This window comes from Heptranchias perlo, chromosome 7, assembly GCF_035084215.1.
Source record: "Heptranchias perlo isolate sHepPer1 chromosome 7, sHepPer1.hap1, whole genome shotgun sequence".
NCBI lineage: Eukaryota > Metazoa > Chordata > Chondrichthyes > Hexanchiformes > Hexanchidae > Heptranchias > Heptranchias perlo.
Genome location: NC_090331.1, coordinates 88758917 through 88785572, shown reverse-complemented (window position 1 = coordinate 88785572; position 26656 = coordinate 88758917). Strand labels below are relative to the sequence as shown.

The 26656-nt window shown below is 43.8% G+C and overlaps 1 protein-coding gene across 3 annotated transcripts in view; it reads right to left on the bottom strand.

The window, feature by feature from the left end:
• The window catches only part of LOC137323945 (partitioning defective 3 homolog B-like), a 750054-nt gene that overhangs the window by 411530 nt on the left and 311868 nt on the right, over positions 1-26656 (bottom strand). For all 3 annotated transcript variants that reach the window (XM_067988088.1, XM_067988089.1, XM_067988092.1), the window contains 3 exons: positions 26431-26556; positions 24544-24911; positions 20663-20802 (listed from right to left, as the gene is read on the bottom strand). In XM_067988088.1, the coding sequence (XP_067844189.1) occupies positions 20663-20802; positions 24544-24911; positions 26431-26556 (634 nt within the window). The remainder of the gene's footprint in view (positions 1-20662; positions 20803-24543; positions 24912-26430; positions 26557-26656) is intronic.

The window sequence follows — 26656 nt, the reverse complement described above, 5'->3', positions numbered from 1 at the left end:
GATGAGTGCATCACACAGTGCTTTGGTGCACCAACATGTTACACTTCACGATGTGAATTCCATGTGTACAGAAAAATTGAAACATACAACTAGTAACTTACATAAGTAATTCTCTAACCAAGTAGGGAGTTAAAGATATTGGGGTCAAGTTTCCACTTTGAGCGCAATCGAGAAATTGTGTCCAAAACGTGCTTGAAATTGCACTGGTTACAGTTCAAGTTTCTGATAAAATTAATTTGCATAATCACAAATATAAAATCGTCCATGAACCAGCGCAATCGGGCGGTGTAATAGAACATTATCGTTTTTTTTCCTTTTCATTAAGAAGTATTCCTTGATGTATTTGAGAGTGGTAACCTGATGCAGTTTTATTAAAACAGCTGAAAATGGGTTTATCAGCAAAAATAAGCATTTTTAATAAGAGTGCCCAGTCCTCCACCTGTGAGCAACCTGATTTAAAATCACTGAAAATGACTTTTAAAAAACTATACCAAATCATTTAATAGTTTCATTGGTGTACATTAGTCAGTTTCTTGGTAAATTAAACATTTTTTGATATGAAAATATTTTTAAAACGTGCCGACTGGTGCCTGGGTGCCTAAGAAAACGAGTACAGTTTGAAGAACATTCGCGAACCAGCGCAATCGGCAGAACCTCGCAACTTCGACCCAGTTTTGTGGGCGGGGCCTGATTCGGGTGAATTGAACGTTGAACCAGCGTAAAAGATTGCGGAAAACACAAGCGTAAGTGGTTTTGGGCGTAACTCACTCGCGTTTAAAATTCCCCAATCATTTGCGCTGCTTCGGCCGATTCCCCCCGGACTGTGCTGATATAACCAGCAGAAACTCGATCCCGTGTAACCTGTGAAAGAACACAATCTCTTCTTCGTGTTTCCCTCTTAGCAGACATGAACCTCAAATCATGTACCTTCTGCAGATAAACCACCCTTACCATTGTTGACTAGCCACTAGAAAAAGATGGCGCCCTATATAATTTTTCCTATTAGACCACTGCTTACACCTTCATGGGCTGCATCTTCATATAGAGGATTGAGTTATGAGGAAAGGTTGGGAAAACTTGTACTCTTCAGCCCTGAATAAGATAGGGACCTTGTAGAGGTGTGTATAAGATTAATCCTGAATATCATTTCAAGTTAAAACATAACTACAGGTCAAGGAGACATAGGTACAAATTGGTAAAAGACAAATGTCACAAAGGGTGTCTTCACACAAAGAGTGATTAATACTTGGGGTGGTCTTCCAGGTAGGGCAGTGAAGGTGAAAACTCTGGAATCTTTCAAGAGGCAGTTAGATGCTGTTTAGGGGGCCTGGGTGAATTATCGGTTTATGTGGGAAGATGAGCTGGATTGCCTCCCTCATCAGTACTTAACACTGTGATCTTCAATAGTTCTGCTACTTCCAGATTATTTCTGATTCTTTTTTTGTGGACATTCTTAATTTTCATCCTTGGTGGGTTCTTTCTTTCTCTCTTCGAATCGGACCATTTCTTAAGCTGAGAGGCCAAGCAGTCAACTTGCTCCCAAGCATCCACCTTAATATTCACCTTTCAGCTGACTCAGACCTAGCAACACAAGCCACGAAGGAAGATCTCCTTACCTATGCTTCTTAGTGTGGCATGAAACCACTCTATGAATAACCTGAATTGAGTACAAGGCAACTCAAAATGGCATATCTTACAAGAACTCCCTAGTGTACAAGAAACACCTCAACAATTTGATTCACTCCACGTGATATCAAGAAACGGCTGAATGCACTGGATACAGCAAAGGCTAAGGGCCCCGACAACATCCCGGCTGTAGTGCTGAAGACTTGTGCTCCAGAACTAGCTGAGCCTCTAGCCAAGCTGTTCCAGTACAGCTACAACACTGGCATCTACCCGACAATGTGGAAAATTGCCCAGGTATGTCCTATCCACAAAAAGCTGGACAAATCCAATCCAGCCAATTACCGCCCCATCTGTCTACTCTCAATCATCAGCAAAGTGATGGAAGGTGTCGTCGACAGTGCTATCAAGCGGCATTTACTCACCAATAACCTGCTCACCGATGCTCAGTTTGGGTTCTGCCAGGACCACTCGGCTCCAGACCTCATTATAGCCTTGGTCCAAACATGGATAAAAGAGCTAAATTCCAGAGGTGAGGTGAGAGTGACTGCCCTTGATGTCAAGGCAGCATTTGACTGAGTGTGGCACCAAGGAGCCCTAGTAAAATTGAGTCAATGGGAATCAGGGGGAAAACTCTCCAGTGGCTGGAGTCATACCTAGCACAAAGGAAGATGGTAGTGGTTGTTGGAGGCCAATCATCTCAGCCCCAGGGCACTGCTGCAGGAGTTCCTCAGGGCAGTGTCCTAGGCCCAACCATCTTCAGCTGCTTCATCAAATGGGGATGTTCGCTGATGACTGCACAGTGTTCAGTTCCATTCGCAACCCCTCAAATAACGAAGCAGTCCAAGTCTGCATGCAGCAAGACCTGGACAACATTCAGGCTTGGGCTGATAAGTGGCAAGTAACATTCACGCCAGACAAGTGCCAGGCAATGACTATCTCCAACAAGAGAGGGTCTAACCACCTCCCCTTGACATTCAACTGCATTACCATCGTCAAATCCCCCACCATCAACATCCTGGGGGTCACCATTGACCAGAAACTTAACTGGACCAACCATATAAATACTGTAGTTACAAAAGCAGGTCTGAGGCTGGGTATTCTGCAGCGAGTGACTCACCTCCTGACTCCACAAAGCCTTTCCGCTATCTACAAGGCACAAGTCAGGAGTGTGATGGAATACTCTCCACTTGCCTGGATGAGTGCAGCTCCAACAACACTCAAGAAGCTCGACACCACCCAGGACAAAGCAGCCCGCTTGATTGGTACCCCATCCACCGCCCTAAACATTCATTCCCTTCACCACCGGCGCACTGTGGCTGCAGTGTGTACCATCCACAGGATGCACTGCAGCAACTCGCCAAGGCTTCTTCGACAGCACCTCCCGAACCCGCGACCTCTTCTACCTAGAAGGACACGAGCAGCAGGCACATGGGAACACTGCCACCTGCACGTTCCCCTCCAAGTCACACACCATCCCGACTTGGAAATATATCACCGTTCCTTCATCGTCGCTGGGTTAAAATCCTGGAGCTCCCTTCATAAGAGCACTGTGGGAGAACCTTCACCACATGGACTGCAGCGGTTCAAGAAGACGGCTCACCACCACCTTCTCAAGGGCAATTAGGAACAGGCAATAAATGCTGGCCTTACCAGCGATGCCCACATCCCATGAACGAATAAAAAAACACAATTTGATTAGATGGTTTCTCAGACTTGGGTTGGAGTGTAAATGTCCACTTTTTGACTTCCGATACTTCAAAACACTAATAAACGGGTACGACAGTGCAGTAGTTATGTTACTTTACAAATAATCCAGAGAATTTGAGTTCAGATCCCATGATGGCAGTTTGAGAATTTGAATTCAGTTAAAAAAAAAATCTGGAAATAAAAGCTGGTAACAGTAAAATTGACCATGAAGCTGTCGGATTGTCGGAAAAACCCAACTGGATCACTAATGCCCTTTAGGGAAGGAATCATGTCGCCCTTACCCAGTCTGGCCTGTATATGACTCCAGTCCCACACCAGCGTGGTTGACTCTTAACGGCCCTCTAACTTGGCCTAGCGAGCCACTCAGTTATATCAAACCGCTACAAAGAATAACAAGAATCAGCAGGCAAACTGCAGAGATTCAAGGCGGCGGCTCGCCACCGCCTTCTCGGGGCAGCTCGGGACGGGCAATAAATACAGACTTTGCCAGTGATGCCCACAACACAAGAATGTATTAAAATAAAATTTGCACTTTATCGTGCACCCCCCGATTCTAACCAAGCCTCACTGTAACTCAAACGGGATCCCTTTAAAAGCATGTCAAGCATTGTGTCCAGTTGTCCTTTTTTTAAAAATTAAAAGGAGAGCACTTTGAACTGGGAGTGACATGCTGAAAAAAAAAACTAAATTTGCTAACTCATTTCCTCAGCAATGCATATGCTCCATAGGGCCTCAAGTCAACCTCCATCTCAGCCTGGATTAAACTGCAGTTCACTCATTCCTTGTAGCCTCCACCTTAGCTTTATCACACATGGAACATTTTACTTCCACCACTGACATAGCAATGATCGTCATGAGCATGTTCAGCCTGCTTTGGAAGACAGGGGAAGATATATAATTTTGGTCATCCGATGACAAAAACACTGAGGCTACCAATTTGACCCACATTTTACCCTCTTGACAAATGCTTTCTTTACATTTCTCAGCAAACTTCAGAGTTCTCAGTCTCTAGATTCTCCCCACACTCAAATTTCCAATAGATTTTGAATTGAAGATTTTAAAAAAATTTTTGCAATAAAATAAAAATTAACAGCATGTGAATGGCATAAAAGGCCAGTAAAAAATGGCAGAACATTAAGCAGATAGACAATATGACAAGACCAGCTGTGTAAATAATCCCCATGGTTCTTCAATTCAGCTCAGACTTATGCTTCCACTGTTAAGTCCTCAAGTTTCTGCCAGTGCTTTTTTAGCTCTGTGCCATGAGGCACGAGACACCACCCAAACAGAATGGCCCCACCAACCCTGCCATGGGGCATGCCATAGTCTCCATTTTGCATCTACCTGCTTGATGCAGATTAAGATCAGGAGCTCAGCACAGGTTTGTGGTGGTGATGGTGGAAAAAAAAACTTCCCGTCCAGTCCTGATCACCATCCATTAGCCCCCTCTGGAGAAGTAAATAAAAGACAGGGTCTAAGGTTAATCAAATGTCCCTCCCCACCCCCGTACCCCATGGTCAAATCAGTCTGCCAACAATCAATGAATAGGCTCAGAAATGCTTCTGAAGCAAATTATCAGGGAGTGATTGGTCCCTGAAAAAAAAACATACTCCAACTAGGATCACCACCTTCAGAAAAGGAAGTGAGAAATGGGGAAAAAAGAGGATGCACATTGTGGAAATACTGGGTTCACTAGCCAGCAGTGACAATTTGAGAGTGATTGTCATTCTCCAAAACTGATCTGGTGCTGCCACATCAAGTATAACAAAAAAGACTTGCATTTGTATAGTGCCTTTCATGACCTCAGGGTGACCCAAAGCACTTTACAGCCAACGAAGCACTTTATTGAAGTGTAGTCACTGTTGTAATGGAAACGCGGCAGCCAATTTTGCATGCAGCAAACTCCCATAAGCAGCAATGTGATAATGGCCACATAATCTGTTTCGTTTAGTAATGTTGGTTGAGGGATACATATTGGCCAGCACACCAGGGGGAACTCCCCTGCTCTTCTTCAAAATAGTGCTGTGGGATCTTTTACGTCCACTTGAGAGGATGGACAGCACCTCCAACAGTGCAGCACTCCTTCAGTACTGCACTGGGAGTGTCAGCCTGGATTTTGTGCTCAAGTCTCTGAAGTGGGACTTGAACCCACAACCTTCTGACTCAGAGGCGAGAATGCTATCCATTGAGCCACAGCTGACACTAACATCCAAAAATGATTGGTCCCTGAATAAACCATATTCCCAACAAGAGTCACCACCTTCAGAAAAGGAAGTGAGACTTGGAGGGAAAAAAAAGAGGGTGCACATTGTGGAAATACTGGCTAGCCTCCGAAAGCTTGTGGAATTTAAAATAAATTTGTTGGACTATAACTTGGTGTTGTAAAATTGTTTACAATTGTCAACCCCAGTCCATCACCAGCATCTCCACATCATGGCTCACTTGTCAGCAGCGAGAAGTTGAGTGTGATTTTTATTCTCCAAAACTGATCTGGTGCTGCCACATCCAAGTATCTGAAAAGGTTATGGGTCTCGAATCAAATCACCCCCCATGTCTGCGGTACACTAATCTTAACGTCACACCACTTAAATTGTGCCCTTTTCAATAAATAAATTCACGGTCAACAAGAGCACAAGTTCTCATTAAATACAGTGCTGCTCGTGTTTAGTGTAAATTTTCGTTAGGCCAAGAAGGCCAGCGTTTGCAGTGTTGGTGTCTCATCTGAACAGTCCTAGGCTTGAACCCTAGTGTACCCCCTCCCAAAACACTAACTCGTAATTGGAGGGGGAAGGGAAGGAATAGAAAAAAAAACAAGGACACTCCTTAATTTCACTCCACATGCCTGCTGACTATTGCTCCTCACAGTGCAGAACTTTTTCCTTCCAATTCCTTCCCCCAGAGTGTAGCTCCACGGACCCCGACAACTCTGCCGTACCTCACCCTGAGTGGGCAATCCTCACGTGTGAACTGGTACAGTGAGCAGTAAGGCTATTTCACCAGCGAGGGCATTACAGCCAAGCCCCAATCCTGTGCTCACGTAATACCGACTCACAGCCACTTACCAGAAAATTCCATTGGACAGCAATCAAGGGTGCGAACTCTGAATTTGCCCCTCTCCCTAGCCGAGTGACATTGAAACCAACTGTAATCACCCAAACTGGACCCTGAGTTCAGCTAACTCCACGTGAACAAGAGATCAAATTCGAAACACACAAGACTTTCTGGTGCATTTCCCAGTAAGACCACATGGGAGCTCACACAGAGCAGCATTAAATAGTTTTTAAGCAAATACGAACAATGACGGACAGGGAAACACCCTCTGGTCCATCCAGCCTGCCCCATACAATTGCGATGCCTCGTGCATCCTAATATCTACACTCCGCACCCCACCCGAAACCACGTGTTCTCCTGGGAGGGGCGATAAACCAGATGAAAACCAAATGTTTCGGTGGTGCTGGTTTTCCATCTGTTAATCAGGGATCAAACCCCACCTTGGCACGTCCATCTAACAAAGATTAGTACAGATGGGGGAGCTCATATGATCCACTAAGCTCATCCTTCCACAAAAATATACAATGTCCCCCTTCACAACACCTAGCTGCCTCTTGAACGACTTCAGAGTCCCTGCCTCCACCACCCCACCCAGATGACCATTCCAAGCACTGATCACTCTTCGTATAAATTAGTGCTTCCTAACATCAGTCCTGAACTGGCCTTTTACCAATTTGTACCGGTTTTCCCCTCTTCCGATCTTTTCTTATCTACTTAATCCTCTAAAAGGTGCCTTCTCATTCATCTGCTTTTAAAGCTTTCTAACCTTTCCTCATAACTTTAGTTCTCTCACCATTATCCTATCCATGGTCGAATGGAGGCAATAGGCCCCATCACTAGGAATATGCAGAAACATAAAATGAACAGGACAACGCTCAGACTTAATGGGCCAAAATTTGCTGTCAAAATAACGGTGAGGCTAATGGCGCTCGCTGTTATTTATGTGCAAATGCTACGGCAACTTCAGGCCAGGGGCAGATGCGCGGTTAAATATGGAAATCCAAAAGTTGTTGTCTGATATGTGCCACTCCGCTGTTAGCTTCACGAAAATGGCATCTTGCTATCTGCCTCGCCATTGAAATTCATTGATCGGCGTGAAGTAGCTGTATTTGCGCGGTAGATACAAACTAAACTCACCACAGAAAGTTAAGTCATGTCCATTTCAAGTCTTAACATTCTAACAATGCGATAAGTGTTAATTACTGCCAATCAACCTCTCTAGCACTGAAAATTAACTATTAGAAGTGTGGAGTCTCATTCCTTCAGGTTTTAATTTTTTGGGGAGATTTTAGAAATGTAAAATTTAAATTTTTAATTTTTTTTATTTTTCCTTTGTTTCTTCCCCCCCCCTCTTAATCCAATCTTTCCTTCCTTCTTTATTTCTCTTTCTGTACCCAATTTGACATTGAATTCACCCACTCTAATTTACACCTCCTTCTCAGTCCTTGCGCTGTTTATTTCATAATCCTTCAATCTGAATGGTTAAGGAGATACACAATTGCCGTTTGCGGAAGAGAGTTCCAAACTTCTACCACCCTTTGTGTGTAGAAATGTTTTCTAATCTCGCTCCTGAAAGGTCTGGCTCTAATTTTTAGACTGTGCCCCCGACTCCTAAAATCTCCAACCAGCGGAAATAGTTTCTCTCTATCCACCCTATCTGTTATCTTATAAACTTCGATCAGATCACCCCTTAACCTTCAAAACTCTAGCGAATACAACCCCAATTTGTGTAATCTCTCCTCGTAACTTAACCCTTGAAGTCCGGGTATCATTCTAAGGCGAGGCGATGGTGAATGGAGCAGTCTTTTATCCCCCCACACGGCCACAAAAGGAATGGTTCCCGAGTTACTTGCTGCAATGAAGAAATGTTCAAGGAATCTTCACTTTCAAGCACAAACAAGGATTTCAAAATCGGAACCAGTTCTGCTGAAAACAGGGACTACAGGACAAAATCGGAACAGTGCCAATTACAAACATACAAGGAGGTGCAGGGGAGGAACTTTGTTTGTTTTTTTTGCTGTTTATCCTTGCTCCATAAAATTTGGGTAACAAACGGGAGACATTGGAGGCTTGTTGCACCAGTGGGAATTTTTTAACGATGAACCTCTTTTGTTTCTGAGTGATCACGTAAACAAGCAATTATCCTGCCAACAGCTGCACTAACGCCAGCTTGATTTCCCCACCTGGTAACTTTGTCCTAAGCATGTTATTGCAATTATGTAGTCACAAATATCAAATTCACATCATCAGCTAATGAGAGCAAAAAAAAACATTTTTTCCTCCTCCCTGTTCCTGAAGATGCTGACTTATGCTGGACTATGATTTCACAAACAGCAGCAGCCATCTAGTATCTCACCAAAATGACCATCCTTCTCATACTAGCCTGAAGTGCATCAGCAGGCTTTCCAACACATCCAACATCAACATGCCTCTGAGTCAGAAGGTCGTCGGTTCAAGTCCCACTTCAGAGACTTGAGGATAAAAATCTAGGCTGACACTCCAGTGCAGCCCTGAGGGAGTGCTGCACTGTCGAAGGTGCCATCTGTCGGATGAGACGTTAAACCCAGGCCCCATTTACCCTCTCAGGGGCATGCAAAAGATCCCACGGCACTATTTCAAAGACGAGTAGGGGAGCTCTCCCCGGCGTCCTGGCTAATATTTATCCCTCAACCAACACCTAAAAACATTACTTGGTTACAATCACATTGCTGTTTGTGGGAGCTTGCTGTGCACAAATTGGCTGCCACGTTTCCTACGTTACATCACCTAAAAAAAATGTACTTCACTGGATGTCCTGAAATGCACGATATACATGCAAGTCCTTTTTTCCCCTTGTGCCTGCACACTTTCCAGCAGAGGTTTATGGGATAGCAATTGGGGGCGAGAATTCTACTTAATTTTGCCTCTCTGTATCCCATGACCAGTGCACAGCCTTCTATCATTGCCTGTGCGAAGGTCAACTAACTCAGCACAGACCAGGGATCAAACTTGGGCCCTTTCAGATCCGTACAGCTCGGCACCACACCAAATGATGCACTTACCCACCGAGCCAAGGGAGCCAAGAGCAAATTCATCAAATTTAAATTCCTTAAAATAAACTTTTAATATTAATGAGAGTTTTTTTTGGGAGGGGGGAAAGTTTTATTTTTTGGATAATCATTCTAGAATATTCCTTTTTGGACATAATTCTTTAGATTTGTCACTCACAACTCAAACCCCTATGGTTTTATTTAGTGAGTTGGTCCCTTAGGAAAGGTATAAACGTATTGAAGGAAAGGTTTAAACCTACCCATTCCATAACCATTTTAGAAAGTTTGTGAGGGAAAAGAGGAAAAAATATGCAGCATGGGAGCTCAAGAAACCTTCCAACACTCAAAGCAAAACAAAAAAAAAACAATTCCAACATTTATTTTACAAATATATTGAATACGGGGAAAGAGCAGGGAAATGGGATTACAGTAAATGACTCAAAATTTGCTGGATCAAACTCGCACAGCAATTACGTTAACATTTACGCCAGTTTCTATGCCAATCGTGCCAATTGGGAACTTATTCCAATTACTTTGCCTCAGTATTTACCAGGGAGACTAACATGGTGGGCATGACATTAGAAGAAGCGATCAAAAAAGATATAAAGACATTTAAGATAGAAAGGGGGACATAATTGATAAACTAATCAAACTTCGAGAAGATAAAACCCCTGGTCCGGATGGATTGCATCTGAGCACATTAAGAGAGGTTAGGGAAGAGATAGCAGAGGCACAACAACATATATATAAAAATTCATTGGAAAAGAAAATGGTGCCAGAGGACTGGCGGACAGCTAACGTGGTTCCTATATTTAAAAAGAGATAGAACCAGTCCAGGGAACTTTTAGACCAATTAGCTTAATGTCACTGGTAGGAAAGATAATGGAATCCTTACTCAAAGATGTAATAGAAAAATCTAGAAACTGAAAATATAATAAAGAATAGTCAGCACGGATTTCAAAAGGGAAGGTAATGCATGAGCAACTTTATTGAATTCTTTGAAGAAGTAACAGAAAGAGCAGCAAGGATAATGCTGTAATATATTTGGATTTTCAAAAGGCCTTCGATAGTAGACTCATGACAAAGGTCAGAGCATGTGGAGTCAGGGGGCAAGTAGCAGAATGGCTACAAAACAGGAAACAGTGGGGGTTCAGGGTAGCTACTCAAACTGGCATAAGTTGGGAAGTGGTATTCTACAGGGATCAGTGCTGGGACCACTGTTGTTCACCATTTACATAAAGGATTTGGACTTGGGAATCAAAAGTACAATTTCAAAATTTGCAGACGACACAAAATTGGGGGGGGTATAGTTAATACCGAGGAGGACTGCAACAAAATACAGGAAGATATTAATTAAACTTGAAAATGGGCGTGTAATTGGCAAATTAATTTCAATATAGATGTGTGAGGTGTTACATTTTGGTAGGAAGAATAAGGGGGCGACAAACTGCTTGGATAATAAGAATCTAATTGCAAGAGGAGCAAAGGAATCTGGGGGTTTTAGATACACAAATCACAAAGTAGCGACAGGTTAAAGAGGCCATTAAAAAAAAGCAAACCAAGCACTGGGGTTCATTCCTAGAGATAGAATTGAAAAGCAGGGAAGTTATGCTAAACTTGTACAGAACCTTGATTAGACCACACTTGGAGTACTGTGAACAGTTTTTTTTTTATTCGTTCATGGGATGTGGGCATAGCTGGTGAGGCCGGCATTTATTGCCCATCCCTAATTGCCCTTGAGAAGGTGGTGGTGAGCCACCTTCTTGAACTGTTGCAGTCCGTGTAGTGGAGGTTCTCACACAGTGCTGTTAGGTAGGGAGTTCCAGTATTTTGACCCAGCGGCGATAAAGGAACGACAATATATTTCCAAGTCGGATGGTGTGTGACTTGGAGGGGAACGTGCAGGTGGTGTTGTTCCCACGTGCCTGCTGCTCTTGTCCTTCTAGGTGGTAGAGGTTGCGGGTTTGGGAGGTGCTGTTAAAGAACCCTTGGCGAGTTGCTGCAGTGCATCCTGTGGATGGTACACACTGCAGCCACGGTGTGCCGGTGGTGAAGGGAGTGAATGTTTAGGGTGGTGGACGGGGTGCCAATCAAGTGGGCTGCTTTGTCCTGGATGGTGTCGAGCTTCTTGAGTGTTGTTGGAGCTGCACTCATCCAGGCAAGTGGAGAGTATTCCATGGTGGAAAAGCTTTGCGGAGTCAGGAGGTGAGTCACTCGCCGCAGAATACCCAGCCTCTGGACCTGCTCTTGTAGCCACAATATTTATATGGCTGGTCCAGTTATGTTTCTGCTCAATGATGACCCCCAGGATGTTGATGGTGGGGGATTCGGCGATGGCAATGCCGTTGAATGTCAAGGGGAGGTGGTTAGACTCCATATTATAAAAACAATATAGAGGCACTGGAGAAGGTACAAAAAAGATTTACTAGGATGATACCACAACTGAGAGGTTATACCCATCAGGAAAGATTGAGCAGGCTGGGGGTCTTTTCTCTAGAAAAAAGACTGAGGAGTGACCTTTTAGAGCTCTTTAAGATTATGAAAGGATTTGACAGGTTAGATGTAGAGAAGGTGTTTCCACTTGTGAGGGAGGGCAAAACTAGGGGCCATGAATATAAGACAGTCACTAATAAATCCAATAGGGAATTCAGGAGAAACTTCTTTACCCAGAGAGTGGTTAGAATGTGAAACTTGCTACCACATGGAGTGGTTGAGGTGACTAGTATAGGTACATTTAAGGGGAAGCTAGATAAACAGATGTGGGAGAAAGGAATAGAAGGATATGTTGGTAGAGTTAGATGAAATAGGGAGGGAGGAGGCTCGTGTGGAGCATAAACATTGGTATGGATCTGTTGGTCCAAATGGCCTGTTTCTGTGCTGTACGTTCTATGCAATTCTATGTATACCCAAATTTCCTGAGAACTGCATTAGCAGATGTCAGAATATAAATCTAACATAAAACAAGCGGAGCCCGAGGAAAGCACAGAACAAGAACCATCTTCCTTCTTCAAGTCCCTCTTTATCTTATTGATGTTATGAAAATTGAAGTTTGAAGCCATCAAGCCATCATTTATGCACATTAAGCACAGCATGTTTTAAGAAAATGCAATTGTGGAAGCTTTTCTCTTAACGTAACAGATTCTCAGGTTGTAAAAAAGTATCCACAGCTATAGAAAATACAGTGTGGGTCTCAGTATGGAGAAATAATAATAAAAAATAAAATCACTACAAACCATCAGAAATCGTGACTTTGGGTCCTGCTGCACCTAGAATTTTGGGCATAAATTTACAGCAATTCAGAACTGCCATAAATGCACAAAACGTCCGGTCTCTGGTCTATTGCTTGTGGTGCGGAGTTATGTTAATGAGCCAAGTGCGGTTTTGGCGCAAATGATTGAGCAAATCCGCAAGTAGCGATGTTTCGGCATTAAAACAGTTACGCACAAATTTTCTCAGGAAACAACAGCAAAACTCTTTCCAGGAAATTCCGGGCCGATAACTTGGTGTGGAGCTTGTACCAGCACAGGCACGATGGACGAATTGGCCTCCTATTGTGTTGAGATTTCTATGATTCTAATGTTGGCTGTCTGTCCAATTAGAATCAACTTCTCTTCTGCATTCTAAAGGTCGAGGTGTGCGAGTCTTAAACAAATGCTTGAGGTTATAAATCCAGGATGGTGCCTTGAAGGAGTTTGGATGCCAGCAATACAAATAAAGGAGGACTGGAGTATTGGGAAAGGGGGTGGAAGGAGAAAAGAGTCTTGCACACACTGAAGAGAAAGGGGGCCGGAGGGGAAAATAGTGTTTATTCACGTGGGAAAAGGTGCAAATGAATCTCAATTTGCAGTATAATACAAGAAGTCAAGGCATGAATCAAGTTTTTTTTGGTGTGTATGTGCCCTATTATCGGCCTGATCAAGCAGTAGTTAGCTACTACACAAAATGAGACAACAGGATGCTTTCAGTCCTCGTTGCAAGTGACAACCAACATCACATCACCTCTACGCTGTGAAAGAACAAAGTTGTGAGTATTTTACCTGTGTGTGTGCATCCTCCATTATCTCTATTTAGTGCCATTCATGCAGGCCTGCAGGAGATGCCTCTAGCACTATACTATACATCCTCAGGGACTGATTAGCCCAAATCTTCCAGACGAGTGATTGACATAACGAGCAGCAGTGCTCATTCCTTAATTCCCAAACCATGCACATTTTTTCGCATGATTCACTCTTGTCAGGAGCAATATCGTGTATAAACAAAATTACACTCTGCAGTACCTGTCTTTGCACCAGACTGCACTGTCTCCCATGAAGACACATCGGCTTTCTGATGGAGGTAGAATGCCACAATGTCTCTTCTTCTAAACTTCTCCTAAAAAGTCTAGTTATCTTATCAACAACAACTTGCATTTATGTAGGATAGCAAAAACATCCCAAGGCTCTTCACAGAAGTACAATCAGACAAAAATTGACTGAGCCAAAGGAGGAGATATTAGAAGGGGTGACTAAATGCTTGGTCAAAGAGATCACCAAGACCTATGTCAGGAGTTGTTCTCATCCCTTGGCTGGTTTCAGAAGTTTGCCATGGTCAACTGGCAGTCAGAGTCATCGGTCAGTTCTCCCTCCTGCACTGCCATACTTTACCCTCCAGCTATATTGATATACAATTCAAAATTGGAGCATGCACATCACTGAAGTATCTCACATCTCAATGTTTTTTTAAAAAAAAAATATACATAGTTTTATGAAATGCAGCAGGGATTAAGATACACAGAGTATGAGCAAGAATTCTTCTCAGTGTAGTCAGGTCAGCTCTAAAGAAACTAGAGGCATCAATTTTACATTCTTGAGTCCAGATGAGAGTTCTGGTGTAACATGACACCACCAGTACGCCTTCTTTAAAAAAAAATCAAAACAGTTCTAAAAAATGAATCAATGTTACAACCCCTTTTTATTTCCATGGTTTTGTATACTTTTCATTTAAACAGTGAGTGGCAATCATTAATTCCTTTTGATGAGGAGAGGGGGGGATAGAGAAGCTGGGAGTGTGGGAAGGAGGAGAGAAGAAATGGCATGGGAAAACAACAGAGTCCAGTGTATAAGGAAATCAAAACAACAAGACAGTTATAATTACACAATCACTGAACCAAGATGGGTTAATAACTATATTTGCTGTTAATTCAGCTCCTGTTCACCATCATAATTAACTGTTTCATGGTGGGGATCTTGAAACATTCCAGCTGTCAGAGATAATGTTCCTTACAAAGGATAACAGACAGGTAGGTAGAGAGGAAGAGAAACTGTACTTTACGGATGATTTTACCCCAAATCCTTACATACCATGAAAGGAGCCATAAATGAGTTAATATAGACACTGCCAGTGTCTCGGGTTGTGTGAAACCCTCACTTGCCCCTGTCCCTAACTCACCCTCACCACCTGTGAAACCCCCATGTCACATCCAGACTTAACTTCTTTTAAGTTCTACTCGTCAACCTCCATAAACCCCAACTTGTTCAAAACTCAACCATCTGTACCCTGTGTCGCACTAAGACCCGCTCGCCCATAACCCATCTTCCCTGGTCCTCCAAAGCATTCAGCTTAAAATACTCATCCTCAGATTCAAATCCTTCCACAGCCTTATCCCAACCTACGTCTGCAACCTCCCCTAGCCTTGTATGCCCTTCCAGACCTTTTGATCCTCTGACTCCAGCCTTTTGAGCACCTCCCCTCATTCCAGTATTGGTGGAGGATCAATCAGCCATATCAGCCCTACATTCTATGGAACTCACTCGCTAAATCCTTCCTGCTCTCTGCTTCTCTCTCCACCTTTAAAAACCTTCCCAAAACCCAGCCTTTTGACCAAGCTTCCAGTTATCTCTCCTGGTGTCTGTTTCTTGGTTCCTTTTTAGCTTTTGTTCCTTCTCCCCCCTATAAAATGCCTTGGGAATTTTTTTCCCCCATTAAAAGGCATATATAAACACAAGTTGTTGTTGTGATGCCATTCCTCATTGGTGTTTAGAGTTAACTTGTAAGCTCAGCTGGTTGAGCAATGAACTGGAAGCCAAAAGATTTTACAACAACTGGATTTACATAGCACCTTTAATGTAGCAAAATGTCCCAAGGCGTATTACAGAAGCATTATCCAACAAAATTTGACACCGAACCACATAAGGAGATATTAGGACAGGTGACCAAAAGCTTGGTTGAGGAGGTAGGTTTTAAGGAGAGTCTTAAAAGGAGGCAAAAAAGAGGAAGAGATGGAGAGGTTTAAGGTGGGAATTCCAGAGCTTGGGGCCCATGCAGCTGAAGGCATGTTCGCCAATGGTGGAGTGATGAAAATCAGAGGTACGATCCCAGTAGATTTCACTCAGGCTTTCATCTTTCCAAAGTACAAAAACTGAGTGGCATGCTTTAGGATGCGGAAGTACTTACCACAGTATTTGTCTTCAGATAGTCCCTGGCTGCTAATGCTGGAAATGGAGATCTACAGCACTCCCAGTAGCCAGACTTCAAACAGAGACTGAACTCCACAGGGATCCCCTCTTTCTTGCTGCAATACGTAACATTTAAAAACCCTTCTGGACAAGCACATACATTCCCACATGAGCTTTGGACATCAAGGTGAAGACTGGGGAATTAGATTCTTTCCCTCACTTCTGTTCACTCTAGCAGCAGCAAGAACTTCCACGCCAGGTCTAACATAGACTAGGTGCAGAGCAAAGTACACTCTGCACAGCCATAATTAGGCACTCACGTCGGGTATACAATGAGCTTAATGCAGTCTAAAGCTCCTATTACTGTCCCCAAAAGGTGCTGTAAGATGTAATTAGGCAAAAGTCCTTCTTTATTCCACCCCCATCCCCCAACAAAACCATCATCACTGCATCATTATCAACTTATTATTTCTATAACCACTTCCTGAAGAGGGCCAACACAAGGTCAAGCAATAGAGTTTGTGATAGGAACTCACCCTCATGGGTAAAGCACTGGTTTGCTTTCCATGTTAGATATAACATACCAGGGTAAACTGTCTCAACAATGTGCCTTAATGTTTATCTCTCAACCAACATCACTAAAAAACAGATGATCTGATCATTATCTCATTGCTGTTTGTGGGACCTTGATGTGCACAAATTGGTTGCTGCATTTCCTACATTACAACAGTGACTACACCTCAAAGTACTTCATTGACAAAAGCATTCTGGGATGTACTGAGGTCGTGAAAGGTGCTATATAAATGCAAATCTTTCTTTTTTTGTCCTCGGAATACTATTTCAACGACAATAATTTGCATTTATTCAGCACCTTTAATGTAGAAAAACATCCCATGGTGCTTCTCACAGGTGCAATCAGACAAAAAAGGACACCAAGACAAAGAAGATATTAGGAAGGGGTGAGATGAGGGTCTTAAAAAGGAGGAGAGGAAGGTGAAGAGGCGGAGGAGTTTAGGGAATAAATTCATGAGGGTGTGAGGTCCAGATGGCTGAACGCACAGCTGCCAGTGGTGGGGCGAAGGGAAGGGGGGAATGCACAAGAGGTCAGAGTCAGAGGAATGGAGAGTTATTTTGGAGGTTGGGGCGGGGGGCGGGGTGCGATTTTAAATTAGATGCTCTGGGGGACCGGGAGCCAACATAGCTCAGCAAGGACAGGGATGATAGGCGAGTGGAACCTGGTGTGGGATAGGAAACCTGATCGGAGAGATTCAAACAGTTGCGGGAAAGAGGAACACATATTTGGGAGGTGACAACATGTTCAAGAATTTGGGAGGAAGGGAGATTGGAGATGGGCAGTTTGCAATGACAGAGGGGTCAAAGGTGGGTTTTTCAGGGAAGAGGGGTGATGATGATGGTTTTGAAAGGGAGGAGGATAGTACCTGAGGAGAGGGAACCAGTTGGGAGGTCAACAATTTAGTGGGAATGGAATCAAGAGAGCAGGAGGTAGGCCAAGATCGGAGAGAGCATGAGGGGAGATAGGATAAACTACAGGAAAACTGAGATCAGAGTTAATTCAGGAGGGTTCATTGGTGGTGGTGGTGGTGGGGGTGGGGGTGGGAAAGAGTTTGGCTTGAGGGGAAAAGGGGCAGTTGTATGATTTCAATGGTCCGAAATAGAAATGTGTTCCTTTTATCCAGCTTATACATCACCTTGCTTCTAGTCCCCTTCTCCTCCACCCTCCATCCACACCTCCCATCCATTATAGTCTCCTCAAAGTATCTAACAGGATAGCAATGGGGTGTGGGAACTACCCCCAACAACATGCATTTACATAGAACAGAAATGGAGAAACGTCCCAAGGCACTCCACAGAGGTGTGATCAGACAGAAATGGTAACCGAAGCAAAAAAAATTAGGAGGGTGTCACAGAGGCATGTTTTAGGAGGGTCTTAAAGAAGGAAAGGGAGGTGGGAAGGTGGAGAGATGAAGGGGTTTTAGGAGGGAATTCCAGAGTGAGCGGTATAGATGGCTGAAGGCACGACCACCAATGGTGGGATGAAGAGAGTGGGGCGTGCTCAAAAGGCCAGAGTCAATGGAACAGAGTCTTCAAGGTGAACTGTAGGGCCGTAAGAGGTTACAGAACTAGGAAGGGGAAAGGACGTGAAGGGATTTAATCATAAGGCTGAGAATTTTAAATTGAAGGCACTGGGGGACCAGGAGCCATTGTACGTCAACAAGGGGCAATGGACATGGTGCAGGATAGGATACCGGCTGCAGAGTTTTGGATGAGCTCAAGTTGATAGAGGTTAGCGAATGGTTGGCCAGCCTGAAAAGCATTAGAATAGTCATGTGTTGAGATGACAAAGCAGAGCGGGCGACGTTATGGGGGTGGAAATAGGCAGTCTTTGTGACGAAAAGTATATGGGGTCTGAAACTCAGCTGGGGGTCGAATCGAATGCCAGGATTGCGCACAACCTTGTTCAGCCTGAGACAATGGCCGGGTAGGGAGATGGAATCAATGGCGAGGATAAGGACTTTGTGGTAGGGTCGAAAACAATGGCCTCAGTCTTCCTAATGTTTGAATGGAGGAAATTGTGGTTCATCCGAAACTGGATATTGGACAAGCAGTCTGACAACACTGAGGCAGTACAGGCATTGAGAGGTAGAGTGGGGCGTCGTCAGGGTACATGTGGAATGGCAGAGAAAGAGAGAGAATGGGGGGAGGGGGCAGAGAAAGAGAGAGAATGGGGGGAGGGGGCAGAGAAAGAGAGAGAATGGGGGGAGGGGGCAGAGAGAGAGAATGGGGGGAGGGGGCAGAGAAAGAGAGAGAATGGGGGGAGGGGGCAGAGAAAGAGAGAGAATGGGGGGAGGGGGCAGAGAGAGAGAATGGGGGAGGGGGCAGAGAAAGAGAGAGAATGGGGGGAGGGGGCAGAGAAAGAGAGAGAATGGGGGGAGGGGGCAGAGAAAGAGAATGGAGGGGGGCAGAGAAAGCAAGAGAATGGGGGGGGCAGAGAAAGCGAGGGACAGAGAGAATGTATACATTACAATATATGGGCACTGTAACAAAATGTCACAAAGATACTATGAGAGGGCGAATTACAGTCAATATGCCCATTTATTGCTCTAGCTCCAAATTACGGGTCGGAGAAGAATTTTCCAGAGTATTTTTTCGCTCATCGGTCCTGGGTTTTTCTCAGTCTTTTTTTGCCTCTCCCAGAGTACATGGATGCCGGTGGAGGGGGGAGGGGGCAGTAGGAATTGTCTAGTCATGATGCTCCGGCCATTATGGTGCGGGGCAGATTTGAAGCACCAGCTGGTCTTTTCCTGCCCGTTAATTTTGTTTAAATGTGGAGATCAAGGGGTAAAATTTCCACAGGAGTTCTCCCGCCACAACTTCAGCAGAAGATTGGCAGAAATGTTGGAGCAACAGCGTAAACTGCTGTTGACACCTTTCCTCCAGGGTTTCAGCTGATCCTCTGCCAAAGTTGGGCATTGGGACAATCCCCAACAGAAATTGTACCCCAGATCTACAGATTCCTCCCCAATTTGGATTTACTTGATGGTGGGATCAGGATGCAACGTTCGATTTGAACTTTAACAACCTGATGTCAACTTTAGCTAGGCACCAGGTTTGTATTAACCAACATTGTACTTCAAAAGTATTTCATTGGCTGTAAAGCACTTTGGGACGTCCTGAGGTCGTGAAAGGCGCTATATAAATGCAAGTTCTTTCTTTACTGTTGTAAATGAAATGTCACTCCTGAATGGTCTAAAATCATCTCAACTATGCCTAGTTCCAGCGAACTGGGTAACAAAAATACCAGTTCAGTAGGAAAAGAAAGACAAATTATATAAATCTAGGAGCAAGTGGCCAGAAAGAGTTTCAGCTGGGGTGGCCTGTTAGAATGGTAGCACAATCATGATAGAACAAATTCAGCTGGCCTTGGAGCTGCCAACTCTGGTTCGACATATTCCGGGAGGTTTCACCCCATCATCTCTTGCCTCCAACCGTCCCACTCCCAGTACTGACTGTTTGACATGTCCATCCTCCAGGCGCACTGCCTTCCCAGCCAATTGGAAAGTGAACAGACTCTTCATTGCCCAATTGGGTGACTCTTGACTGTCAGTCCAACAGTCTTCGCCCCCCGCCCCGCACCCCCCCCCCCCTTGCCAATATTTTTATAACTGATAAACAAAAGTGCTCAAAGAAAGTGGAAAATGGGAAAAAAAACATAGGGGCATGAAAAAAAAACAAGTTTTTTTTTAATGCCCCTATGATTTTTCTCCCGTGTTTTAACCCGTAAATGAATCTTTTATTCCTGGAGACTCCAAAGACGGAGTGTTGGCAACGCTAGCTGGTCTTGGGCAGAGGTTTGAGCCTACGATTCCCCACAGGATGCTTTTCTGACCACTGCCAAGCAGTGACCATTCATGGCAAAAAGGGAAGGAAACCGTCCACGTATATCATGCTCAACAGCCAAAGAGTAGATCGCATACATGCTCTCTCAAGTGGGAATGATACACAGTGCAGGGGGACCTAAAGAAGCGAAGGGTTAAAAAAATGTAATCGAACTTACATCATTTACAAAATACTAGAAACAACTAGCAAGCATCTGTGTGGGAAAATCTAGCGCATCTGGGTGAGTGTTTAATATTGCTAAAGTACAGCATAAAATGACAGGCATGTCATGTCAAATCATTCTGGGTAGTCATAAATTCTGCACTAAATCAATAAATCTGTGTAGCTGGTTAGAGGAACACAGATTCTGTCGTCTAGATCTTGCTTTCATCGTGTAGAAACAGAAGCGTTCTTTACCTCCAGGATTCTGTCTCCAGACTGCAGTCTACCATCTTTTACTGCTGCCCCTCTCTGTAGAATGTTTTTGACCAGGATGGGACCAGGTCCATGTACAGATGACTCTCTGGTGACTACCGTGAATCCAAGACCTTCTGAACCTGGACATAGGAAGAAATCAAGGGAAAATTGCTGGATTGAACTATTTAATGAACAGGACAAGTATTAACACTTTTCTATAAACTCAATCTATTGAAAGCCCGTTGTGTGTAGTAAAATACAGATACACTAGAGCTTCTCAATAGATACAAGTATATTGTAAAGAAAGCAGGTTATAGCTTTTAATTTAAAAATATGCAGCCAGAAATAATGCACAATATATCATGTAGCAGACATTGAGTTAACAGGGGGTAATGTTGAGGGGTATGGCAGAGAGAAACCAGTTGCATGGTTTCTGCATCATGGAGCCGCAAATAAAGTTACAGTGGCTGCAGTGTGTACTATCTACAGGACGCAATGCAGCAACTCGCCAAGGCTTTTTTGATGGCACCTCCCAAACCCAAGACCTCTACCACCTAGGACATGGGCAGAAGGTGCATGGGACACCATCACCTCCAAGTTCCCCTCAAGTCACACACCATCCTGACACGGGCATTTATTGTCGTTCCTTCATCGTCACTGGGTCAAAATCCTGGAACTCCCTACCTCACAGTATTGAGGGAGCACCTTCGCCACACGGACAGCAGCGGTTCAAGAAGAAGGCCGACCACCACCTTCTCAAGGGCAATTAGGGATGGGCAATAAATGCCGGCCTCGCCAGTGACACCCACATCCAGAGAATGATTTTTTTTTAAATTTATTAAAAACCTCTAATGCACAAATTATGTTCCATTTAGCTGGCAAGGTGCTACAGCACATTGGGTGTACCAATGCACCGTGATAAGGCATGTTTTGCTCAGTCATTCCACATGTGCTTAGGTCCCAGTTACAGTTGAGACATCAGTGGGAACAGGACAGACAGATGTTCAGCACTTTCCCCACAGGGGCAGAGTGGAAAAAAAGAACACGAGTAGAACCAACCTTTTCCATGCCCGCCTTTCATACAGCAATACTATGACTAGTACAGAGCTATTTCGCAACTGAATGGATTCAAAAGCAAAAAGAATACTGATCTGCTTTGAGTCGATGTAAATCAGAGTCTCTACCAATCCAATAGTAGCTCACTGTCAACATACTTCCTTTGAAAATTCATAATTCTAATTTGAAAGAGTCCCAATTGGGAGTCCCCCGTCCCTTTTTTTTTTAAAAAAAAGAAAGGGATCCTAATTGTAGAATGCAATATGCTTAGAAAGAGTTTTTGATGGCAGAATCACATATACTCTTGAAAAAAAGCAGCATCCCGCTACGAAAAGTGATAATCTCCTTAGAAAGGAATCCCAATACTCATTAGAAAGGGGTCTCAATGGCAAGACACCATACCCTTATATATTGTGTTGGGGTGAAATAAAAGCTGAATAGTGCATGCTTTATATGTTGAAGCATTAAGAAATGGCTTGGTGTTTTGAAACGGTAAGCTAACAAATGTATAACAACAGACGAGATAATGAGCAATCTTTGCCATTCTCGTGTATCAGCACACAAAGAAAATGCTGACCCCATGCTCTGGAGTGAAGTGACAGCTAAAAAACAGTTAATGAGAATGTTCATTTCCAAAGGGGAAATTTTCTTAGGCCCCAATTGATTTCCAATGCATAATACACTCCAGTTAATGGGCACCTAGATAATGGGAAATGTTCATTTAAAGAAAACATTTGTTTCAGTGGCAGTTCATTCCTCATATATTATCCGCCGTTTGCATTATAATAACTGAATAAATAAGTAACTTCCTTGCCAAAGGCTCTTACCGCATTGAAGTTTTGTTCTAAAGGGAAAGTTAATTCATCTAAATTTTCACACAAAAAAATCCGTAATCCTCGACATCATAAAAGGTGATACCAGTATATCTGCCTTTGACTGGGATTTTTCTGGTTTACACATACTCATCTGCATAACATATTAAAAATCCTGAGCATTCCTGTTTGATATGCCCATTTCCTGGTGTTACCTTTTATAACCTTCCATAGCGTCCAGAAGTAACGCCAAAAGACATGCATTTATATAGCGGCTTTCACAATCTCAGGATGTCCCAAAGCGCTTTACAGCCAATGAAGCACTTTTCAAGTATAATCACTGTTGTAACGTAGGAAATACGGCAGCCAATTTACACACAGCAAGTTCCCACGAACAGCAATGAGATAAATGACCAGATAATCATTTTTTTTTTAAAGTGCTGTTGGTTGAGGGATAAATATTGACCAGGACACCAGGGCGAACTCCCCTGCTCTTCTTCGAAATAGTGTCATGGGATAATTTACATCCACCCAAGAGGGCAGTCGGGGCATTGGTTTAATGAAAGCCAGCACCTCCGACAGCACAGCTCTCCCTCACTCCCTCACGAGAGTGTCAGTCTAGATTTTGTGCTCAAGTCTCCAGAGTGGGACTTGAACCCACAATCTTCTGACTTAGAGGTGTAACAGTAACTATTTAACAAGTAGCACTAAAACCCTGTTTTTTAGTCTTTTTATCAGTGATGGCAAAACGCACACTGCGGTGCTGCCCATTTTCTTTTTATATGTCTTCTCTGTCGATAATTTTTCCTTTTTCTAAACTTTTGACTACTTATTTTCATAGTTTTAACCTACTCTGCTGCCCTTACCACCTCTGTCACCGTTCCCATGCTCCTGCTACCTTATTTTCCTGGCAACGTGGCCCCTCTCACCTTCACCCCGTTGCTGCTGCTGCCTTCCATCTCTACCCCCTCTTCCACCCTACTGTCCTTCTGCCATAACTCCCAGCCTCACTCACCCCTTATTGTCCCTTCCGCCCCGCTCTGCGGCCCCATCTCTGAGCATCTACCTGTTCTACCCTGCCCTATTCAATAGAAGCCCTACGGTCCCTCAGCCTACCTGATCTCCTCTACCTGACTCACCTCCCTTTTTTCCTTTGGTCACCTGGCCTCCCCATGTGCCCCCCAGCTTCCTGTTCCCAGCTCCAAAACTGTCTTTTGCTGCTATTTCCGGCCTCAGGCGCCCAGCCTTACTCCACTCACTCGCTTAGAAAGAAACAAAAGCACATTTCCCAACTGTGAAACAGACTTTTTTTTTTTTAAAAGAAAACAATTTTGCATTGGAGAAACAAAGATGGGAAAAGGAGGAGACAGCATCAAGAACGGAGAGAGGGACACCAAGGGAGACAGCAAAAAACAGGCAGACAGGGAGGCAAGAGCGGGAATCGGGAGACAGAGAGGAGGAGGTGGGAAGAGAGCAGTCGACCGGTGGCGATAGAACGGAAAATGGTTGGAGATCACAAGATGCAGGCACAGCGGGGAGGCAGAGCGAGGAAGATATGAGAGATGAGACCATGACTCATGAGAGGGTGTAGGAATGGCATAAACAACGCAAAAATTCAAGGAGGGCATGCATGTCCTGAGTCTGGAGGTAACAAAGGCATGATGAGGGTTTCAGCAGCAATAGAATAGTGTGTGTAACACTCAATCAACATCACAAAGAGGAGGTTTATAATGTTTGCATGCAGTTTGCCACTGACAAGCACTCTTAAGCATAAAGCACAGGAAACAAAGGAAATATTGCAGTCACCAAGTATACAGCTATCTCCCTTTACAGCATTTAATCTAGTGGAGCTAGGACTGCTCTGAAAACTGTGCAGCAACATCTCAAGTTAGCAGTGAATAGACTTCAAAACTAATTCATTGGCTGTGAAGCGCTTTGGGATGTCCTGAGGACGCAAAAGGTGCCACATAAATGCAAGTTCTTCCTTTCCTTCTGGGTTGCAACAAAAAATACCTTTTTTCAAATCGATTTTGATCTTTTTCCCTTGTTTCTTGGTCCCAACTCCCCCAAGTGATGTTGGTGAGGATGTTTTCTTTGCCAGTATTGAGTGACTGTTGCTCCTCAACTGTTTGGGGCTGCTGATCTGCGTTGAAATCAACGGTGAGCTATTCTCGGAGTTACTGGGATAAACAAAATCCGTAGGTCTGCTGGTTGGTTTTGAACGCAATGGAGGTGGAAACTTGGTGTTTGAATCATCTTCGGGATTGGGGCTATTCAGGAGTCCAATTGCAGATCTCTCATACCGCTCCCTGTTACAACTTGGAACTATTTGGAGTTGGACGGCAGGAAATTGCATTGCGTTTCGAAAAACCTCCTGCGCCCTGTAATTAAAAAAAGAGTTTACAGTCAAACCGTGTCATTAAGACCTGTGTTTCCAACATTATTGTAATGTATCGTTTTGGCCCTCTACTTGGATTTCTGCCCCCTTCCTCACACTATCCAGACAGAAGGCATTCTGGTAGCCTGATCCCAGGCCTTCTCGATTCTAGAAGCGAGGTGCTGGGAGGTGCACAAGAGCAGCATGCGCTACAATGGTTTCCCTATTGGCTTTCCTTTTCTTCCTGATGAGGGGCTCATCACCTCTGCTTTGAGACATCCACCAAAGGTAGAACTGAGACTTGAAATTCAATGGCCGGAGATTGCTGAACATAAGTCCATGCTGTACCACCCCAGACCCCAAGTCAGTGAGTGTATTACTGTATTGGGGTATTCTAATTTTACATCTTTCTTCAGTACTAATCTTATGAGAGATGTTGTGACTGACTCATGATGAGTTGCACCAGAATGATATTGGGGCTAAAAGAGTTAAATTATGAGGACAGGTTGCATAGACTAGGCTTATATTCCCTCGTGTATAGAAGATTAAGGGGTGATCTAACGGAGGTGCTTAAGATGATTAAAGGATTTGATAGCTTGGATCGAGAGAAACTATTTCCTCTGGTGGGGAGAGTACAGAACAAGAGGGCATAACCTTAAAATTAGAGCTGGGCCATTCAAGGGTGATGTCAGGAAGCACTTCTTCACACAAAGGTATTGGAAATCTGGAACACTCTCCCCCAAAAAGCTGTTGAGGCTGGGGGTCAATTGAAAATTTCAAAATTGAGATTGATAAGATTTTTGTTAGGTTTGGGTATTAAGGGATATGAAAAGAAGCCGGGTAGATGGAGTTAAGACACAGATCAGCCATCATCTAATTGAATGGCGGAACATGCTCGAGGGACTGAATAGCCCATTCCTGCCCCATGTTCGTAATATCCAAGCGTACCTGGGATCCAACACAAAGATTGCGAGTCTCCAAGTTTACCATTCAAAGTCCATGAGATGGGACTGCTGGTATAGGAAACCGTTGTGATGAAATAAAAATTACAAAAGATAACTTTGTTTCATTTAAGGGGAGGCTTGATGCAGACATGAGGGAGAAGAGAATAGAGACATTCAGAGGTGAGGTGGGAAGAGGCAATTACAGCGAAAGGAGGTTCATGTGGAGTATAGTTGGGCCGAAAGAATCTACAGTACCGAAACAGGCCTATGTAATTCTATGATCCCTTCAGTATCAATTGAGGGCGACTGTCAAAAATGGCCACTCAAGCAAGGCAAAGTCTATCACAGTAATAATTTTTGGGTGTGTACTTTTTAATTCCTCTCTCCTCACACATATTACAGAAGATTTTTTTTAAAAAACGTTTTCAGTCGAACTCACATTAGGCAGTTTATACATCAGCTTGAAAAGGAGAAAGCCCCCTCCCAGCAGTTTATTGAGTGAAACAAAGTGGAGCTTTGAAAGAGCTCACGAGGAAAACGTAGCGTCGCGGGGGCTGAGAAAAGAACAGCCACACTTACTGAACGAACGTCCTGTCTGTTAAATCATTGTCATTAATTTTGACGATACACTCGTTGTCTTGGAACAGTCTCTCTCTTTTCGAACGGCTGTTTTCTTCAATGCCACGAATGCACAGACCGAGGAATCTGGAGGGCAAACAAAAAAAAAAGCATGTAACAGATCGTTTGACATTTTTTTAAAAATCACCCACCTGCCTGACAGAAAGGACCAAGTCAAAGTGGCAAC